Raw genomic sequence first — 21,212 nt, 5'->3', positions numbered from 1 at the left:
AAGCAGCTGCAGAAGGTTGTAAATCTAGTCAGCTCCATTTTGGGTACTAGCCTACAAAGTATCCAGGACATTTTTAGGGAGTGGTGTCTCAGAAAGGCAATGTCCATTATTAAAGACCTCCAGCACCCAGGGCATGCCCTTTTCTCACTGTTACCATCAGGTAGGAGATACAGAAGCCTGAAGGCACACACTCAGTGATTCAGGAACAGCTTCTCCCCCTCTGCCATCCAATTCTTAAATGGACTTTGAAGCTTTGGACACTAACTCACTTTTTTTAATATACAGTATTTCTGTTTTTGCACATTTTTAAAATAATCTATTCAAAATACCTGTACGCAATTGATGTATTTGTTCATTTATTATGTTTTATTTTATTTATTATTATTTTTTCTCTCTCTCTCTGCTAGATTATGTATTGCATTGAATTGCTGCTGCTAAGTTAATGAATTTCATGTCACATGCCGGTGATAATAAACCTGATTCTGAAGAACAAAAACTAAATGGAGAAAATAGCCGGGATTGCCTTTGTTTGTTTGGGACCCCATGCTACTTATTGGGGCAGGAGGCTGTTTCTAACTGGCATCAGTCATGTGTACTTGTGTGACTATTAGACACTACACTGTGCTCTGAAAGAACAGTTTTTAAACAGCAACACACATCAAAGTTGCTGGTGAACGCAGCAGGCCAGGCAGCATCTCTAGGAAGAGGTACAGTCGACATTTCAGTCCGAGACCCTTCGTCAGGACTAACTGAAGGAAGAGCGAGTAAGAGATTCGAAAGTGGGAGGGGGAGGGGGAGATCCAAAATGACAGGAGAAGGCAGGAGGGGGAGGGATGGGGCCTCTCGTATCCCTTTTGCCAATCACCTGTCCAGCTCTTAGCTCCATCCCTCCCCCTCCTGTCTTCTCCTATCATTTCGGATCTCCCCCTCTCCCTCTCAAATCTCTTACTAGCTCTTCCTTCAGTTAGTCCTACGAAGGGTCTCGGCCTGAAACGTCGACTGCACCTCTTCCTAGAGATGCTGCCTGGCCTGCTGCGTTCACCAGCAACTTTGATGTGTGTTGCTTGAATTTCCAGCATCTGCAGAATTCCTCGTGTTTAAGTTTTTAAATAGCATCAGTTGTGCGTGTGTGTGTGTGTGTGTGTGTGTGTGTGTGTGTGTGTGTGTGTGTCCATGTGTTCAAAAAGCAGCGATTTTTGTCTCTGAGAGTTGGCAAGAAATCAGCAGTGAGACAATTCTGAACAGTTTTGCTCACTGCGGTTTCAAACATTCAGGCTCAGAGATGCTAGAAATAGCCGGGTGAGAAAATGGAACGATTTCACTACTTCAACAAGTAAAGAATTATGAAGAATTTCGAGGTATCTTGAAAGTTACAATGAAAATGAATATTTGGAGGACGCAATCATCGAAAGCATTTTATGAAAACATTCCGTTATCTGCATTCGGTGTCTGTGCTGATTTTGTTCATTCACTGTCAATCAAAAGAATACGATAGATCAATTCCTTCCTCGATAATTGGGAACTAATACACAATTTAATTGTACTGTAGAGGTATTGCTAGTGTTCCAATTTATTCTGTATTTCATTTAAATACTTAAATTGTTACTCAGTTACACAGTAGTTTGTCTTTTTTATCCTTTTTAACTATTACATTAAACTTTGGCTAATTGACCAGTTATTTAATTGGGCCAAAACGTACTGGTCCCGATGCCATGGAATCACAGAAAAGCACAGCACAGAAACAGGCCCTTTGGCCCATCTAGTCCATGCCAAAAACTATTCAAACTGCAGAATTTCTCGTGTTTAAGTTTTTAAATAGCGTCAGTTGTGCGTGTGTGTGTCAATATGTTCAAAAAGCAGTGAATGAAAAGCAGACTGTTCTACGAGTCTGTGGTGGCCAGTGCGATCATGTCTGCTGTTGTGTGCTGGGGCAGCAGGCTGAGGGTAGCAGACACCAACAGAATCAACAAACTCATTCACAAGGCCAGTGACGTTGTGGGGATGGAACTGGACTCTCTGACGGTGGTGTCTGAAAAGAGGATGCTGTCTAAGTTGCATGCCATCTTGGACAATGTCTCCCATCCACTACATAATGTACTGGGTGGACACAGGAGTACATTCAGCCAGAGACTCATTCCACCGAGATGCAACACAGAGCGTCATAGGAAGTCATTCCTGCCTGTGGCCATCAAACTTTACAACTCCTCCCTTGGAGGGTCAGACACCCTGAGCCAATAAGCTGGTCCTGGACTTATTTCCTGGCATAATTTACATATTAATATTTAACTATTTATGGTTTTATTACTATTTTTTATGGTGCAACTGTAATGAAAACCAATTTCCCCCGGAATCAATAAAGTATGACTATGACTACTCCCATTGGTCTGTACCGAAACCATAGCCCTCCATACCCCTACTATCCAAACTCCTCCTAAACGTTGAAATCGAGCTCACATGTACCACTTGTGCTGGGAGCTCATTCCACACTCTCACGACCCTCTGAGTGAAGAAGTTTCCCCTCATGTTCCCCTTAAACCTCACTCTCACCCTTAAGCTATGACCTCTGGTTTCCAATGTGTCCCAACTAACTGGAATCCACTGTATTTGCAGAAGGCCTTCAACAAGGTGCCATTTGAGAGGTTACTAGAGTACCAGGGTTTGCATTCATATGTCGGCCTAGACCAGGAGTCCCCAACCTTTTGCGCACCGCGTACCGGTTAAATGGTGACAATATTCTTGCGGACCTCATGTGCGTTCAAGTTCAACAGTGGGCGTGACAGGGAATGAGGGAAGGTGCGGCTAACTCATATCGGTTCATATTGTTTCTTCGCGGCCCAGTAGCACATGCTCGTGGTTGGGGACCACTGGCCTAGACTGATGATTGGTTGATGGGCAGCCAGCAGGCAGTCGGAATAAACAGGCCGCTTCCAGTCTCGGGAGGTGGTGACTAGTGGGATGGTGCGGGGACAGGAGCTGGGGCTCCACGTCCTCACGATCTGTAACGAGGACTTGGATAAAGGGACCAAATATAACATATCCAAGTTGGGTGAAGCTGGGCTGTTCAGGAGGTTGCAGAGACACTTCAGAAGGACAGAGGCCAACAGGTCAAGACACAGCAGACTGAACAGAATGAGAGAAAAATGTGAGACCATCTACTCCGGTAACAAAAACAGAGTATTCTATAAACGGTGAGAGGTTGAAAGACACTGGTGTTCCAAGGGACCCGATTATCATTGAAAGTCAACACAACAGACAGCAAGCTATTAAGTAAGCAAACAGCACGAGGGGCCTTCACTGCAAGAGGCCTTGCATACAAGTGTGAATATTCCTAACTGAGTCCGCCTCGGGAATACTGTGTAGAGAAGAAAGGGAATATTTTTGATAGAGTACATGCAAGATCCAATGGATCAATTCCTGGGATGGCAGGGTGGGGGGGAGTGTGGCTTTGGTGAGGGAGGGCCTGTGCTTTGATCAATACCCTCTAGTGTTTAAAATATTAAGAACTGATCTTAAAACACAAGAAATTCTGCAGATGCAGGAAACCTGAGTAACAGACACAGAATGCTGGAGGTACTCAGCAGGTTAGGCCACATCTATGGAACTGAATAAACAGTTGACAATTTCTGACCTAGACTTGAGGCCTGATGAAGGAACACCATCATTTACTCCTCTCCATAAATCCTACCTGCTCTGCGAGTGAATTTAAAACACTTCTTCTGGAACTGACCAGACAGATGGGAAGTGACTGGTTGCACTGACTGGGACGTCCAGAACTAGGATTTGGACCTTCAAAATAATGGTGATCCACTCAGAAGGAGCACGAGAAAAGAGTCTCTTCCTGCTGCGGACAGTTGGGGTGGCATGGTGGTTAGCACATCACTTTACAGCACCAGCAACCCCAGTTCAATTCCCGCTGCTGTCTGTAAGGAGTTTGTATGTTCTCCCCACGACTCCACTGGTTTCCCCAGGTGCTCTGGTTTCCTCCCACAGTCCAAAGACGTAGTGTTGGGAGGTTAAGTGGTCTTTGTAAATTATCCAGTGGGATTAAGTTGGGAGACTGCAGGGTAGTATGGCTCAAAGAACTGGAAGGGCCTATTGCACGCTGTATGTCAATAAATAGATACTTAAATAAATAAATCTCACCCTGGTGAGACCACACCTGGAATATTGTGTACAGTTTTGGTCTCCAAATTTGAGGAAGGACACATTCTCACCATTGAGGGAGTGCAGCGTAGGTTCACGAGTTTAATTCCCGGGATGGCGGGACAGTCATATGTTGAAAGATTGGAGCAACTGGGGTTGTATACACTGGAATTTAGAAGGATGAGAGGGGATCTGATTGAAACATACAGGATTATTAAGGAATTGGACATGCTAGAGGCAGGAAACATGTTCCCAATGTTGGGGGAGTCCAGAACCTGAGGCCACAGTTTAAGAATAAGGGGTAGACCATTTAGAACAGAGTTAAGGAAGAACTTTTTCCACACAGAGGGTTGTGGTTCTGTGGAATGCTCTGCCTCAGAAGGCAGTGGAGGCCAATTCTCCGGATTCTTTCAAGAAAGAATTAGATAGAGCTCTTAAAGATAGCGGAATGAAGGGATATGGGGAGAAGGCAGGAAAGGGTACTGATTGTGGATGATCAGCCATGATCACAGTGAATGGTGGTGCTGGCTTGAAGGGCTGAATGGCCTACTGCTGCACCTACTGTCCATTGTCTAAATCCAGATATCTCTCCCAAGGGCTGAGAGACAGCAATGTACATTAAAGGAATCGAGGTTAGTGCAAGATTAGCCATTATCGTACTGAACGGCAGAGCAGATGCAGGGGTCAAGAGGCACATTCCTGCTCTTCTTACGTTAGATTAATTTTTTTCAGCTGGTAGGTCTTTAACCTGAGCGTAGAACAGAAATAACAGTTAACAATGAGATGTGAAGGGCAGTGGGGGAAAGGGGGGTCTTTTTAATCCAGTCTGCGCTGGAAGACAGTGACTTGAAGGACAGCTGATTACTTTCAACTGCAAGTCTCAGAGAAGCCGATCAGACACAGTCAGTGGGACAGAGCAGGGGAGTGGAGCATCTCGAATAGTTCCTTCAAAGAACCAGCACGATGGGTGGGGTATCCACATTCCATCTGTTCCTAAGATTAGTGTTGAACTTGTGCCAATCAACTGGCGGGAGTACTCAAGGACATTTTCAACCTCTCACTGCTACGGGTGGAAGTTCCCACTTGCTTCAAAAAGGCAACGATTATACCAGTGCTCAAGAAGCATAATGTGAGCTGCCTTAATGACTATCGCCCAGTAGTACTCACATCTACAGTGATGAAATGCTTTGGGAGGTTGGTCATGTCTAGACTGAACTCCTGCCTCAGCAACCTACTGTAATTTGCCCATCACCACAATAGGTCAATGGCAGATGCAATCTCAATGGTTCTTCACACGGCCTTAGACCACCTGGACAATACAAACACCTATGTCAGGTGCTGTTCTTCGACTATAGCTCAGCACTTAACACCATCAATCCCACAATCAGTTACAGAAAGTTACAGAAGTTAGAGAGGTTACAGAACCTGGGCCTCTGTATCTCCCTCTGCATTTGGATCCTTGACTTCCTAACTGGAAGAGCACAGTCTGTGCGGATTGGTGATAACATATTCTCCTCGCTGACGATCAACACTGGTGCATCTCAGGGGTATGTGCTTAGCCCACTGCTCTACTCTATACCCATGACTGTGTGGCTAGGCATTGCTCAAATACCATCTGTAAATTTGCTGAGGATACAACCATTGTTGGTAGAATCTCAGATGGTGACAAGAGGGTGTACAGAAGCAAGATATGCCAACTAGTCGAATGGTGCCACTGCAGCAACCTTGCACTCAACGTCAGTAAGACTAGAGAGCTGATTGTGGACTTCAGGAAGGGTAAGATGAAGGAATACGTACCAATCCTCATAGAAGGATTAGAAGTGGAGAGAGTGAGCAGTTTCAATTTCCTGGGTGTCAAGATCTCCGAGGACCTAACCTGGTCCCAACATATCAATGCAGCTATAAAGAAGGCAAGACAGCGACTATACTTCATTAGGAGTTTGAAGAGATTTGGTATGTCAACAAAAACACTCAAAAGCTTCTATAGATGTACCGTGGAGAGCGAGGACATTCTGACAGGCTGCATCACTGTCTGGTATGTGGGGGGGGAGGGGGGGGGCTACTGCACAGGACTGAAAGAAGCTGCAGAAGGTTGTAAATTTAGTCGGCTCCATCTTGGGTACTAGCCTACAAAGTACCCAGAACATCTTCAAGAAGCAGTGTCTCAGAAAGGCAGAGTCCATTATTAAGGACCTCCAGCACCCAGGACATGCACTTTCCTCACTGTTACCATCAGGGAGGAGGTACAGAAGCCTGAAGGCGTACACTCAGCGATTCAGGAACAGCTTCTTCCCCTCTGCCATCCGATTCCTAAATGGACATTGAACCCATGAACGCTACCTCACTTTTTAAAATATATATTATTTCTGATTTTGCATGATTTTTAATCTATTCAATATACATAAATTGTAACTGATTCACTTATTTGTTTTTACTTTCACTCTTCTACATTCTGTATTGCATTGAACTGCTGCTGCTAAGCTAACAAATTTCATGACACATGCTGGTGCTAATAAACCTGATTCTAATACAATCCAACTAACTAGTAGATATAGTCTGACAATAAATAACAGTCCGATGAAGCCCAACAACGGCCACTGATCAGGTACAGTCTAGTAGAAAGTACTACTTCCTTCAACTTCTCCCAACCAGCGGACCAGTCGTGGCAGTTGGCAAAACAGCCTCACCCTAACTTCTGCTAGGGGGATGTTAATTTGTTTCTTGGTTAAAATCAGGTGAATGCAATCTGATACTAACCATTAGTGGGATACACTGCAATACTAACCATGACATACACTCCGATACTAAATAGTGTTCGCAGACCAAGACCTGATATTAACCATTCTTTATAGATCCAAGTGGTTACAGCATTGGACTAGCGACCTGAAGGTCGTGAGTTCGAGCCCCAGCCGAGGGAACGTGTTGTGTCCTTGAGCAAGGCACTTAATCACACATTGCTCTGCGACAACACTGTTGCCAAGCTATATGGGTCCTAATGTCCTTCCCTTGGACAACATTGGTGTCGTGGAGAGGGGAGACTTGCAGCGTGGGCAACTGCTGGTCTTCCATACAACCTTGCCCAGGCCTGCGCCCTGGAGAGTGAAGACTTTCCAGGCGCAGATCCATGGTCTCGCAAGACTAACGGACGCCTTTTAATAGATCCAAAGGCACTGACAGCTTGTTCGACTTGCTGCACCAGAACTCACCCATAATAAACAGGTCCACACTGCATCAACAGCCAAGGCACCACTAACGATTAATAAGTGAACACCAAGACAATGAGCTGAGATTAACCAGTGAGGACAGTTCAAAATTCAAAGTGAATTTATTATCAAAGTACATGTATGTCACCATACAACCCCGAGGTTCATTTTCATGTGGGCATTCACAGTAACTACAGGAACCACAATAGTATCAATGAAAGACCGCCCGCAACAGGACAAACAACCAATGTGCAAAAGACAACAAACTGAAAATTCAAAAAGAATAATAAAAAATAAATAAGCAATAAATATCAAGAGTATGAGATGAAGAGTCCTCGAAAGTGAGTCCATAGGCTGTGGGAACAGCTCAGTGATGGGGCGAGTGAGGTTATTTCCTCTGGTTCGAGCCTGATGGTTGAGGGGTAGTAACTGTCCCTGAACCTGGTGGTGTGAGTCCTGAGGCTCCTGTACCTTCTTCCTGATGGCAGCACTGAGAAGAGAGCATGGACTGGGCAGTGGGAGCCCCAATGATGGACGCTGCGTCCCTGCGACGGCGCTCCGTGTAGATGTGCTCAATGGTGGGGAGGGCTTTACCCGTGATGGACTGGGCTGCGTCTACAACTTCTTGTAGGATTTTTCGTTCAAGGGCATTGGTGTTTCCCTAACCCTAAGTTCAATGCAAGGCTCACTGCAGTCAGGCACCAAATAGTTAACCAATTTAGACACCAATTTATAGAGACCATCTGGTGGCAACTGAGGGCGGGACAGGGACCAGTGTTAGAAACAATTCCACACTAATTATTAAAGATAGTTTGACAATAACTCATCATCACAGTCACTATTAACAAAACAGTCTACAGTAGACTTGTGTAATATTATTCACTGTTTAGGTATATTGGTCTCAGCCCAAAACTGAGCAGTAAACAGATGGTGCAGATGACAGGGTCCCAGACCAACCATTAATTACACCAACCTGACCGGAGAGCTAGTGACAAATCTACACTACATATCACCAACAGCACTACAATAAAAACTGGTCAAGCAAAGTTCATCGACAACCAGGACGCAGGGAGTTACCAATAAAAACCAGTGGGCAGAGCTCGTCACAAACCATCGCTCAGGCACAATCGATAGTAATTGCCTGTTGTAAACCATCAGACCTGCGCCCGGCACATCCAGAACCAGTGGGTGAGGGGGCAGCGCTCACTCCCACCCACGTCCAAAACTGCTCACACTCACGCTGGCCACTCTGACTCATACTCAGCTGCGCCCACACCAGGCACACCTGGAGCGAGCGGCTCCCTCCTGCTCAGTGCACGAGGGCCATTCCTTCCCGCGTGCTCACTCCTATATACACACAGGGCACCCTCCTGCACACACACACACACACACACACACACACACACACACACACGTTCACACAGGGCAGACTCACTCCTACACACAGATGTGGCACATTCACACCTGCAGACACACACACACACACACACAGGGCACTCTTACTCCTGCACATACACACGAGGCTGACACTCACTCTTGCATGCATATGCACACACAAAACAAACAATTCTGCGCACACACACACACACACACACAGGGCACACTTACTCCTGTACACACACGGAGCACACTCATTTCTGTGTGTACATGGCACATAGGGCACAAACACTGCTACACACGGGGCACACTCACTCATACAGTCCTGCACACAGACACTCACAAAGGAACACTCACTCCTATACACACAGTGCACACTCACGGGACACACATGTACCTGCACACAAGCACACACTAGGCACACTCACTTTTGCACACAGACACATATACAGTGGTGCTAGTGAGTTTGTGAACCCTGTAGAATTTTCTCTATTTCTGCATAAATGTGATCAGATCTTCACGCATCCTAAAACTAGATAAAGAGAACCCAATTAAATAAATAACACAATAAACATTGTACTTGTTCATTTTCTTACTGAACAAAATGATCCAATATTACATGTATTTATTGGGAAAATGTATGTGAAGCTTTGCTTTCAGTAACTGGTGTGACCCCCTTGTACAGCAATAACTTCAATCAAACGTTTCCAGTAACTGTTGGTCAGTCCTGCACATCAACTAGGATGAATTTGAGGCCATTCCTCCTTACAAAACTGCTTCAGCTCTGGGATGGTGATGGACTGCCTCGTATGAACTGCTTGCTTCAGGTCCTTCCACAACATTTCTAAAGGATTAAGGCCAGGACTTTGACTCGGCCATTCCAATACACGAATTTTCCTCTTTTTAAAACATTCTGTTGTTGGTTTACACTTGTGTTTCGTTGCATTATCCAATTTCTATTAAGCTTCAGGTGGCAGACTGCTACCCTGACATTCTCCTGTAAAATGTCTTGATACAATGTTGAACGCATTGTTTCCTCAACAATTGCAAACAGTTCAGGCCGAGGCAGCAAAGCTCCTTTGCACCATGCTTCTCAGTTGATGAGGTTTTGGCATTGATATGCAGCGCCCACTTTTCCTGCAAACATGGTGGTGTGTATTTCTGCCAAAAAATTCAACTTTTGTCTCATCTGTCCACAGAACTCTGTCCCAGAAGTGTTGCAGAACATCCAGGTGGTCTTTTGCAAATGTGAGACGTGCAGCAATGACTTTTTTTTTGGAGAGCAGTGGTTTTCTCCACGGTGTCCTTCCACAAACACCCTTCTTGTTCAGTGTTTTCCTTACAGTAGACACATGAACAGAGACGTTAGCAAGTTCTAGAGATTTCTGCAGGTCTTTTGCTGTTACCCTTGGGTTGTTTTCCACCTCCCTCAGCATTACACGTTGTGCTCTTGGTGTGATCTTTGCAGGATGCCCACTCCTAGGGAGAGTAGCAATAGTACTGAGTTTCCCCATTTGTAGATAATTTCTCTTACTGTGGACTGATGCACACTCAGGTCTTCAGAAATGGTTTTGTAACCTTTTCCAACATCATGCATCTCTACAATTCTTCTGCTAAGGTCTTCTGAAAGTTGTTTTGATCGCGGCATGGTGCACATAAATGTATCTTTCTTGAGAAGAGCAGGCTGTGTCAGTAAACTAACTTTGTGTGTGTTTTTATAGAGCAGGGGACTTCTACAACCCACACCTCCAATCTCATTTCATTCATTGGAACACCTGACTCCAAATAGCTTTTGTAGAAGGCATTACCCCAGAGGTTCACAGATTTTTTTCTACAAATATTTGTAATATTGGATCATTTTTCTCAATAAATAAACCAACAAGTATGATTTTTTTGTGTTGTTTATTTAATTGGGTTGTCTTTCTCTAGTTTTAGGAGTTATGTGAAGATCTTATCTTCACAACTAGGGGGAATTTGAGACCATTCCTCTTTACAAAACTGCATACATACATACACACACATACATGGCAATTCTCTCCTGCAAAGACACACACACATAACACAACTCACTCACGCACACACACGTAGCACAGTGATTCCTATGCATATACACACAAGGCACCATCACTCCTGCACAAACACGCATACACATGGGATCACTCACTCCTGCACACGTGAGTGCAAACTCACACCTGCACACGCATGCACGAGGCTACTCGCTTGCGCCCGTGTGGCAACTCACTTGCACGTACATGAAGCCACTCACTCCTGAACACACATATACCTCGGACTTTCGATACAACACTGAGTGACGTTGTCTACAGATATTCTCTGATACCTCAGCAATTGTTGGGTGTATACGGAAGGACAGGAGGATGAATACAGGGCCCTGGTGGAGGACTTTGTCAAATGGTGCAAGCTGAATCATTTGCAGCTTAACATCAGGAAGACAAAGGAGATGGTGATGGACTTTAGGAAGATTAAGTCTGTGCTGCTCACTGTTACTATTGACGGTGAGGACAATGATGTGGTGAGGACCTACAAGTACAAGGGGATGCACCTGGATGACAGACTTGAGTGGAGCACCAACACTGAGGTCCTTTGGAGTACGCAGGCTTCTCCTTCACACGTCCTACCAGTCTGTTGTCGCCAGTACAATCTTCAATGCGGTGTTGTGCTGGGGCAATGGCATCGACACGACCAACAGCCTCATTACGCTGATTAGAAAGGCTGGCTCTGTTACAGGAGTCAAACTGGACACACTGAGGCTGTGGTAGAACAAAGGACCCTCCAGAAAATCCTGGCAATTCTGGACAATGTTTCTCAATCTCTACACGTCACTTTGGCTGAACAGAGGAGCACTTTTAGAAACAGGTTATTCTTACCCTCGGCCATTAGGCTCAATAATGAGTCAACATACAGCTGGGGAAGTGATGACTCCTCCTGTTAGACTGTTATTAACGTCTGTTTACCAGAGCTCTGTCAAACTCTGTTTATCACACCCTGCTACTGCAGACACCCTGTGCAAAACTACTATCACTTCTCATCTGGACAGTGTGATTGTGCAGCCATGACTATATAGTATTACGGTAATTCTTGCAATACCGTCATCACAAGATCACAAGACAAAGGAGCAGAAGTAGGCTATTCGGCCCATCGAGTCTGCTCCGCAGCTCCCCCATGAGCTAAACTATTCACCCATCTAGTTCCAATTTCCGGCTTTTTCCCCATATCCCTTGACACCCTGACTAACTAGATACCTGTCAATCTCCTCCTTAAACACCCTCAATGATCGGGCCTCCACAGCTGTATGTGGCAACGAATTCCACAAATCCACGACCCTCTGGCTAAAAAAATTTCTCCTCTCTGTTTTAACTGGGTACCCTCTAATCCTAAGACTATGGCCTCTTGTCCTGGACTCACCCACCAAGGGAAACAACCTTTCCACATCTACTCTGTCCAACCCTTTCAACAGTCGAATGTTTCTATGAGATCCCCTCTCATTCTTCTACACTCTAATAAATACAATCCAAGAGCTGACAGACGCTCCTCATATGTTAGTCCCTGCATTCCAGGAATCATCCTCGTAAATCTTCTCTGAACTCTCTCCAACATCAGTATATCCTTTCTAAGATAGGGGGCCCAAAACTGCACACAGTATTCCAAATGAGGTCACAGTCATATCACTGTGAACTTGGAAATCTTGTCATCTTTGAGTTCTCAATCTTGTACATATTTTTAATTTTTTTTTCTTACTTCTCTTCTAATATGTCTATATTTGTGCACTTGTAATGCTACTGTGACACTGCAATTTCCTTTGGCAACAATAAAGTGTCTATCCATATGAAGCAACTCACCACTTAGGCAGACGCGCACACATACACACAGATCACACTCCTGCATACACACATAGCACACTCACACTTGCACACACACAGGACACGCTCACTGCTGCTCACAAATGCACAAATACACACAGGGCTCAGGAGCCTGAAGACTCAAACAGCCAGATTTGAGAACAGCTTCTTTCCAACTGTGATAAGACTGCTGAATGGATCCTGACCCGGATCTGGGCCGTACCCTCCAACTATCCAGACCTGCCTCTCGGTTTTTTTTTTGCACTACCTTACTTTCCATTTTTCTATTTTCTATTTATGATTTATAATTTAAATTTTTAATACTTACTATCGATTTGTGATCCAGGGAGCGGGAAGCGCAGAATCAAATATCGCTGTGATGATTGTACGTTCTAGTATCAATTGTTTGGCGACAATAAAGTATAAAGTATAAAGGGCACTCACTCCTGTGCACTCATTCCTGAACATAGATACATCAGGGCACACACAAAAACATACACGCACAGGACACACTCTGGCACACTTGGTCCTGTACACAAACACACACACAGCTAACTCACTGCTGTGCGCGCGCCCGCTCCCCCCCCCCACACACACACACACACACACACACACACTTAAAATCAGGTTTAACATCACTAGCATAGGTCACAACATTTATTTTTTGCGGCAACAGTACAATGCCATACTTAATTTAAAAAAGGCAAATTACAATAAGAAATATTTGAAATAAATACGTAGTGCAAAAAGAGAGAAAATAGTGATGTAGTGTATATGCGCTCATTGTCCATTCAGAAACCTGATGGTGGAGGGGAAGTTGTAACAAGGACACTGAGTGTTCTCAGGCACCTCTGCATCCTCCTTGATGGTAGCAATGAGAAGATAGAATGTCCTGGGTGATGGGGGTCCCCTTAATGATGCCACCTTTTTCAGGCATCGCCTTTTGAAGGTGTACTCAACGCTGGAGACGCTAGTGTCGATGATGAAGATGGCTGAGTTTGCAACTTTCTGCAGCTTTTTCCGATCATGTGCAGTGGCCCCTCCACACCACACGGTGATGCCCTGCTTGGTACGTCTGTATAAATTCGTTAAGTGTTTTTAGTGACATATGTAGTCTCCTGAAACTCCTAACAAAATATAGCCACTGTCATGGCTCCTTTGTAACTGAATAAGTTGGGTCCATGATAGATTTTCAAAGATGTTGACACACAGGAACTTGAAACTGCTCACCCTTTCCACTGCTGATCCCTGGATGAGGATCGGTGTGTGTTTCCTTGGCTTCCCCTTCCTGAAGTCACAATCAATTTCTTGCTCTTACTGACGATGAATGTAAGATTCATTTTGCACCACCACTCAACCAGCTGATCAGTCTCACTCCTGTATGCCTCATCACCATCTGAGGTTCTGCCGATAATAGTTGTGTCATCAGCAGATTCATCGATGGCCTTTGAGCTGTGCCTATCACACAATCACGGGTGTAGAGAGAGCAGAGCCCTGGGCTAAGCACACCCCCCTGCGATGTGCCTGCATTGATTGCCAGTAAGGAGTTGGTGTTATTTCCGATCTGCACTGACTATGGTCTCCCGATGAGAAAGTCAAGGATCCAGTTGCACAGAGGCCCAGGTTTTGGAGCTTGTTGATTAATACTGAGAGTATGATGGTGTTCAATACTGAGCTGTGATCAATAAACAGCAGTCTGACGTACGTATCCATCCAGGGGGTCAGTGTGGACATGGTGGAGGATTACAAATACCTGGGGATACGAATTGGCAATAAGCTGGACTGGTCAAAGAACACTGAGGCTGTCTACAAGAAGGGTCAGAGCCGTCCCTATTTCCTGAGGAGACTGAGGTCCTTTAACATCTGCCTGATGATACTGAGGATGTTCTACGAGTCTGTGGTGGCCAGTGCGATCATGTTTGCTGTTGTATGCTGGGGCAGCAGGCTGAGGGTAGCAGACACCAACGGAATCAATAAACTCATTCACAAGGCCAGTGATGTTGTGGGGATGGAACTGGACTCTCTGACGGTGGTGTCTGAAAAGAGGATGCTGTCTAAGTTGCATGCCATCTTGGAAAATGTCTCCCATCCACTACATAATGGACTGGGTGGGCACAGGAGTACATTCAGCTGGAGACTCATTCCACCGAGACGCAACACTGAGCATCATAGGAAGTCATTCCTGCCTGTGGCCATCAAACTTTACAACTCTTCCCTTGGAGGGTCAGACACCCTGAGCTAATAGGCTGGTCCTGGACTTAATTTCTGGCATAATTTACATATTATTATTTAATTAGTTATGGTTTTATATTGCTATATTTATACTCTATTCTTGGTTGGTGCAACTGTAACGAAACCCAATTTCCCTCGGAATCAATAAAGTATGACTATGACTATGTATTGCCATTGTCCAAGGCTGACTGGAGAGTCAATGGAAATTGCATCCACTGCAGTCCTATTGTGACGATAGGAAAATTGCAGAGGGTCCAGGTCCTTGTTTAGGCTAAAGTTGATTGTGGCCATGACCAAGCTCTCAAAGCACTTCATCACAGTAGATGAGAGTACCACTGGGTGATAGTCATTAAGGCAACTCAGCCCTGCTCTTCTCGATCACCGGTATGATTGTGGCCCTTTTGAAGCAGGTGAGAACCTCTGACTGCAGCAGTGAGACGTTGAAGATGTTCCTGAACACTTCCACAAATTGCTTGGCACAGGTTTTCAGTGCCCTAGCAGCACACCACCAGGGCCTGACTGCCGTGCGAGGATTCACCCTCTTATAAGATTTCTGAGAAGTCGGCCTCCGAGACAGAGAATACAGGGTCACCAGATGCTGCAGGGATTCGCACAGGTGTAGTCTTATTCTCCCTTTCTGAGTGTGAATAAAAGGCATTGAACTCAACTGAGTGAAGCATCAATGTCATTATGATTGGAGTCATGAACACAAACACACTCACTCTTTTTCAGCTGACAGCTCTCTTAACTGCTACCAATCCATTACTGTCCTCCCTGGACCACAACAATGCCGTCCAGATGTGGTCTCACCAGCTCCTTTCGTAACCACTCATGCTCTTTAGAAACTTACTCCCCAGCAATACGCGGCAACGTTAGTAGATTTCCTCATTACCTGCTCTATGCACACATCAGCCTTTTGCGAGTCAGCCACAACGCCTGGGAGTTCTGCAACCTCTCACCATTGCGATACACATTATGAGGGGTGGGGGTGTATTGCCTTTTTCCACATTGCAAAAACCCCGTCAAAAAGGCAAGTTGAAAAACAAATTCTATTTATTTACTTCTTTTCCCCACACAAATTCTACAAGAGTGGATTTTATTCCATATCTAAATTTCTGTGTAGTGATTCTGCAAGGGCAAAGTTCCTTAAAATAAACCTGGAACATATTTCTGGTTTACTTGTCCTGCCAACGTTATTTCAAGTTTCCTCACCTTGCAGATCTCTACATCTCCTCACGTCCTCTCGACACAACTTATCACTGTGTGTCATCAGTCTCTGCAGGAAGCCGAGGGTACAACTCTGCTCCCTCCACACACCACTTGCTATCTGGAGAGAGACCCACTTATTCCCACTCTCCCCCATCAGCTACATTTCTCCACAATAATCATTCATGCCCGGCACAAGTTCTCTGCAACACCTGTTCAGGGATGTCACACCCATCCACCACACAGCAGCCGTCCTTAGTTATCCATGACAGGTGCACCTGCACCCATACCCAGCCACCCACTCACAGGGTGCACCTGCTCTCACCTTAAGAGTCCCACACACACTTCCCCCAGCCCCAGTATGCACACTGCGACTCACTCTCATCCCTGCCCCATATAGGCTGAGGGCACCCGCTCTCACCCACACTGCTGCCAGCACCCACGATGAAGGCACTTGCACCCACACGCTCACAAGAAGATGACCCCTACCCTATCTTGTGCCCGGCCTGCGCACAGTGCTCATAAAGATGTCCATGTCTAACTGCCCAACTCCCAGTTCCCTCACCCCCCCCCCCCCGAGTCCCAGGCACTCCCAACCAGGGATCTGACGACCCTCATCCCAGGCTCCCTGTCCACCACCTGCCCCAAGCATCCAGCCCCTACCCCTCCAAGGGCACCCAGCCACCCTCACCCGCGTCAGTCTGCACCTACCCACCCATACCACCCCCTACCCCCGCACCCAGACACTCCCACCTAGAGAACCCCAGCTTCGGAATGCAGTCACCCACACTCCTGCACCCAGTGTCACCCCCTCCGCCCTGTCTTCCCGCCCAACCCCCTGCCCCCCACCCCCGCCGAAGCCAACAGTCTCGCCCCACCCTCTCTCCCCCTCCCACACACACACCCCCCGGGGCACCTCGTCGCCCCCGCCCGGGGAGACTTGCCTTGCGCTCGGGTCCGCTGTCAGTGACCGGGTGCCGCCGCCTCCTCTCGGCCGCCTCGCCTTCCATCTCAGCCGGCGGCTTCCTGCCCCGAGCCCGGGCCACCTGCTGCTCCAGAACCTCCTTGTGCCGGGCCCGGGTTACCACCACGCTGAGCTGCTCGGCCGGGGGCCGGGACTTGTCGCGGGCCGGGCCCCGCTGTCCGGAGCTCCTGTCCCGGCCCGAGCCCCCGGCCGTGCGCCCGCTTCTCTCCGCGGGCTCCAGCTGCCCCGGGACGGCGTTGCGGTACGAGTGCGAGCCTTTGTAGCGGACCCGCAGCACGGCGCGGGAGCGCAGCAGCCGGTCGAGCTGGCGCCGGGTGCGGCTCGGGGAAACGCCGTGCCGCCGCTGCACCATCTTGCAGATCCGCTCCTGGTCCGGCCGTGCCTTCCGCGACCGCAGCCACTCGATGGTCTCGGCGATCCAGCGCCTGCAGTCGGCCTCCGACATCGCGTCCGTCCCGTCCAGTCCGCCCGGGCTCCGACTGCGCGCAAGGCGGAAGCTGAGCTCCCTGCGCCCCGCCTGGAGGGGCGGCGGGCGGGGCTCCAGTACGGGCCGAGAGGCGGGGGGATGTCCCGGGACCCCCAGAACTGGGGGCAGATAACCCGGCACCCCCGGAACGATGGAAACATTCCGGGATCCCAGTCTGGGGCAATATCCTAGGACGTCCAAAACGGGTGACAGATATCACTGTCACCTCAGAAGTGGGCAATATACCGGGACCCTCAAAGCTGGGGACAGATATCACTGGACCACCCCCTCCTCAAACTGGGAACGGATAACCGGGGTAGTTCCCGAACTGAGGCAATATGCCAAGATCCTTAAAGTATGGCAGTATTCAGGGAAATTAAACCTCAAGACTGTATATATGTGGTGATACATATGTACTTCCATGATAAATTTACTTTCAACTTTGAACCCCCAAACTGAGTCAATATTCTGAGACTTTTGGGACTAGGACTCTGATCCAAGATTCAAATATCACTGGTCCCCAAATTGATGGGGACCCCCAAACCCAGCATCACGAAAACTAGGGCCATATCCCGGGATCTTCTGAAACTCCGAGCAGATAACCATGGACCCTGAGTGGTCTGGGATGCCAAATTAGAGCAGCTGTCCAGAAATCCCAAATATGGGGAGGTAGGCAGGTGTCCTGAACAAGGACAGATAGTCTGAAGCCCCTCCCTGGGGGCACACAAACAAGGGCAAATATCACGGAAGGTCCCCAAGTACAGGCGGATAGTAACCATGTCCCCAAAAGAGGCAAATCATCTGAGACTCCAAGCAAATGTGGAGACTCCACATGTGGCTGGATATTGATTGGGAGCCAAAAAGGGGCAGATGATACCTGGGAGGGAAGGGAAGGTTTTGGTGAGCAGAAATTCAGGTTAAAGACCATACAGGTCTGTGAAATTGGTAAAGGCAGCTGGCTTTTTCCCTCTGTAACTCCCTGGTCCAACTTCCAATTTCACAGCACTTTCCCAAGCAACTCGGGAAATGCATCACCTCCCTTTTGACCTTGTCCACCCCCACCATCCGAAGACCCAAACGCACGCTCCGGGTGAAACAGTGATCTACGTGCACTTCTCCCAGCCCAGTGCCCTACATTCGCTATGTGGCCCCCTTGACATGTAAGGACCAATGCAGACTGGGCACCAGTTGGTCCACAGGACTGATCCTAAGCTTTCGGTTGCTTGGCACTATATTGACCACCCCACTCCCACTCTGACCTGTTGCTGTAGCCTCCTGCAAGGTCCCAATAAGCCCAAAGAGTGCAGCTCATCCTCCATCAGGATGTGCAGTATCTCAGCTCTTGAGGTTCAACATTTTCAGGTAATTGAATTTCTGTTTTGTATTGGAACAGGCCATTTCTGCTGAAGGTTATGAGTAGGGTATAGTACAGGAACAGGCCCTTCGGCCCATCGTGTCTATGCCAACCATGATGCCAATCCAAGCAAAACTAAGCATGGCTCAGACACCAGCTATGAATTAGCAGAATACACCCTGTTGTAAGATCCTGGATAGAGAGGAGACGTACAAGAGTGAGATAGATTAACTGGTTGATTGGTGTCACAACCATAACCTTGCACTCAACATCAGCTCGAACAAGGAACTGATTGTGGACTTCAGGAAGGGGAAGTCAGGAGAACACATGCCAGTCCTCATCCAGGGGTCAGCTGTGTAAGGTTAACAAGCTCCAAGTTCCTGTACGTCAATATCTTAGAGGTTCTATCCTGGCCTCAGCACATCGATCTAACCTGGACCCACAATACCTCCTCGTTAATCAAGAGGGCACAGTGGTGTCAGCACTTTCTGAGGAGACTGAGGCATACGAGGCTCCCTGCCCAGTCCTAACAACTTTCTGCAGGAGCACCGTCGAGAGTGTCCTGTCTGACTGCATGATTGAGTGGTGTGGAAGCTGCAAGACCCTATAGAGGACAGTAAAACGGCCAGGAGGATCACCAGGGTCTCCCTCCCCGCTATTTGTGATGTTTTTCAGTAGTGTTGCATACCAAGAACCCAATTGTTGAGGATCCATATCACCCATCCCACAGTCTCTTTGACCCACTGCCATCTGGAAGGAGATACAGGAGCATCAGGACTAGGACTCCCAGGCTGAGAGACTAACAAATACCTTCCTACCACCAAGGTCTCGACACTAGGATAGCAAGTTGCTTACTGTTTACCTGTGCTGCACACTACATGCACTTTGAATTATATTTTGTTACTTATTTGTGGTAGAATTTTGTTTTACTGTATGTGCTGTGTGTGATTTACGTTCTGTGGGTGCACCTTGGTCCAGAGGAACTTTGTATCATTTGGCTGTATATATGTACAGTCAGATAGCAATAAACTTCAGCTTGACCTTGGTGCGATTGTGAAGAATGCAGCAGCTCTACTTAGGAGTCTGAGGAAATTTGGTATGTCACCTAAGACTTACAAGTTTGTGTAGGTGTAGAGTGGACGGCATTCCAATTGGCTGCATCGCAGCCTGGTATGAAGTCTGTAAAGCATAGGATCACAACAGGCTGCAGATACTCATGGACTCAGTCAGCTCCATCAGAGCCACCTCCAACCCCAACATTGAGGACATCTTCAAGATGACAGCGTTAATCATCAAGGACCCTCGCTACCTGAAATGTGCACTCTTCCGTTACTATGATCCGGGAGAAGTTACCCACACCGAACAATTTAGGAGCAGATCCTCCCCCTCCACCTACAAATTTTTGAATGGTCCATGAACCCTGAACCCCTCCCTCAGTGCTCCCTTTTTTCCATTATTTATTTATTTTTTTGTTATTTATAGCAATTTTATATCTTTTCACTGTACTGTTGCTGCAAAACAAAAAATTACTCCATACAAGTTAATGATAATAATTCTGATTCTCTGCTAATGCCATCTGCCTGAACGTTCATCCATTCCCTGCCTATTCATGTGACTGTCTATATGTTTGCTGTTGTGGTTCCACCACTTCCCTAGCCACATGTTCCAGGTACCTACTCCTGTCTGTGTTAAAAAAAACTTGCCTCATAAATCTCCTTTCAACTTCTCCCTCTCATCTTAAACCTATGTTGCTGGTATTTGAAATTTCCACCCTGGGAGAAAGACTCAATTTTCTACACTTTATATCAGGTCATCTTCAGCCTCCGGTGCTCCAGAGAAAACAATTCAAGTTTGTCCAACTTCATAGTTAGTACTCTGCAGTCTAGTCAACATCCAAGTAAACCTGTTCTACACCTGCTCCAAATCTTCCACATCCTTCCTATAATGTGGGAACCAGAAATGCACACAGTGCTCCAGAAATGGCCTAACTAAAGTTTTGTAACAGCTGCAATATGTCTTCCCGATGTTTGTACTCTACAACCTGACCGATGAAGGCAACCACACCATACTCCTTCTTTACAACTCTATATTTTGCTATTTTCAGGGAGTTCTGGGCTTGCACCCCGAGATCTCTCCATACATCAATGTTCCTCGGGGCCCCGTTATTACTGTATCCTTTCCTTTTGCATCTGACCTCCCAAAATGCAATACCTCACACTTGTCTGGATTAAACTTTATTTGTCATTTCTCTAACGTAGACAACTCCTCCAATTCTTGTGCCATCTGCAAACTTACTAATTGGACCACACACGTTTTCATCAAAAGCGTGTTTAAATATTGCAAACAACAGAGGTTTCATTACTATACACTATAAATCCATATTTTTTCT

The 21,212-nt window shown here is 46.8% G+C and overlaps 1 protein-coding gene across 1 annotated transcript in view; it reads right to left on the bottom strand.

The window, feature by feature from the left end:
• Window positions 1–17,506, bottom strand: part of LOC134339476 (sterile alpha motif domain-containing protein 1-like) — a 94,120-nt gene extending 76,614 nt beyond the window's left edge. Inside the window, exon 1 of the mRNA XM_063036015.1 lies at window positions 16,963–17,506. Coding sequence (XP_062892085.1) covers window positions 16,963–17,448 — 486 coding nt within the window. The 5' untranslated portion in view covers window positions 17,449–17,506. The remainder of the gene's footprint in view (window positions 1–16,962) is intronic.
• Between the last annotated feature and the right edge of the window lie 3,706 nt (window positions 17,507–21,212).

The sequence above is a fragment of the Mobula hypostoma genome, chromosome 29 (genome assembly GCF_963921235.1).
Source record: "Mobula hypostoma chromosome 29, sMobHyp1.1, whole genome shotgun sequence".
Lineage (NCBI taxonomy): Eukaryota > Metazoa > Chordata > Chondrichthyes > Myliobatiformes > Myliobatidae > Mobula > Mobula hypostoma.
The sequence above is the reverse complement of the archived record's forward strand: the minus strand, read 5'-3'. Positions and strand labels throughout refer to the sequence as shown.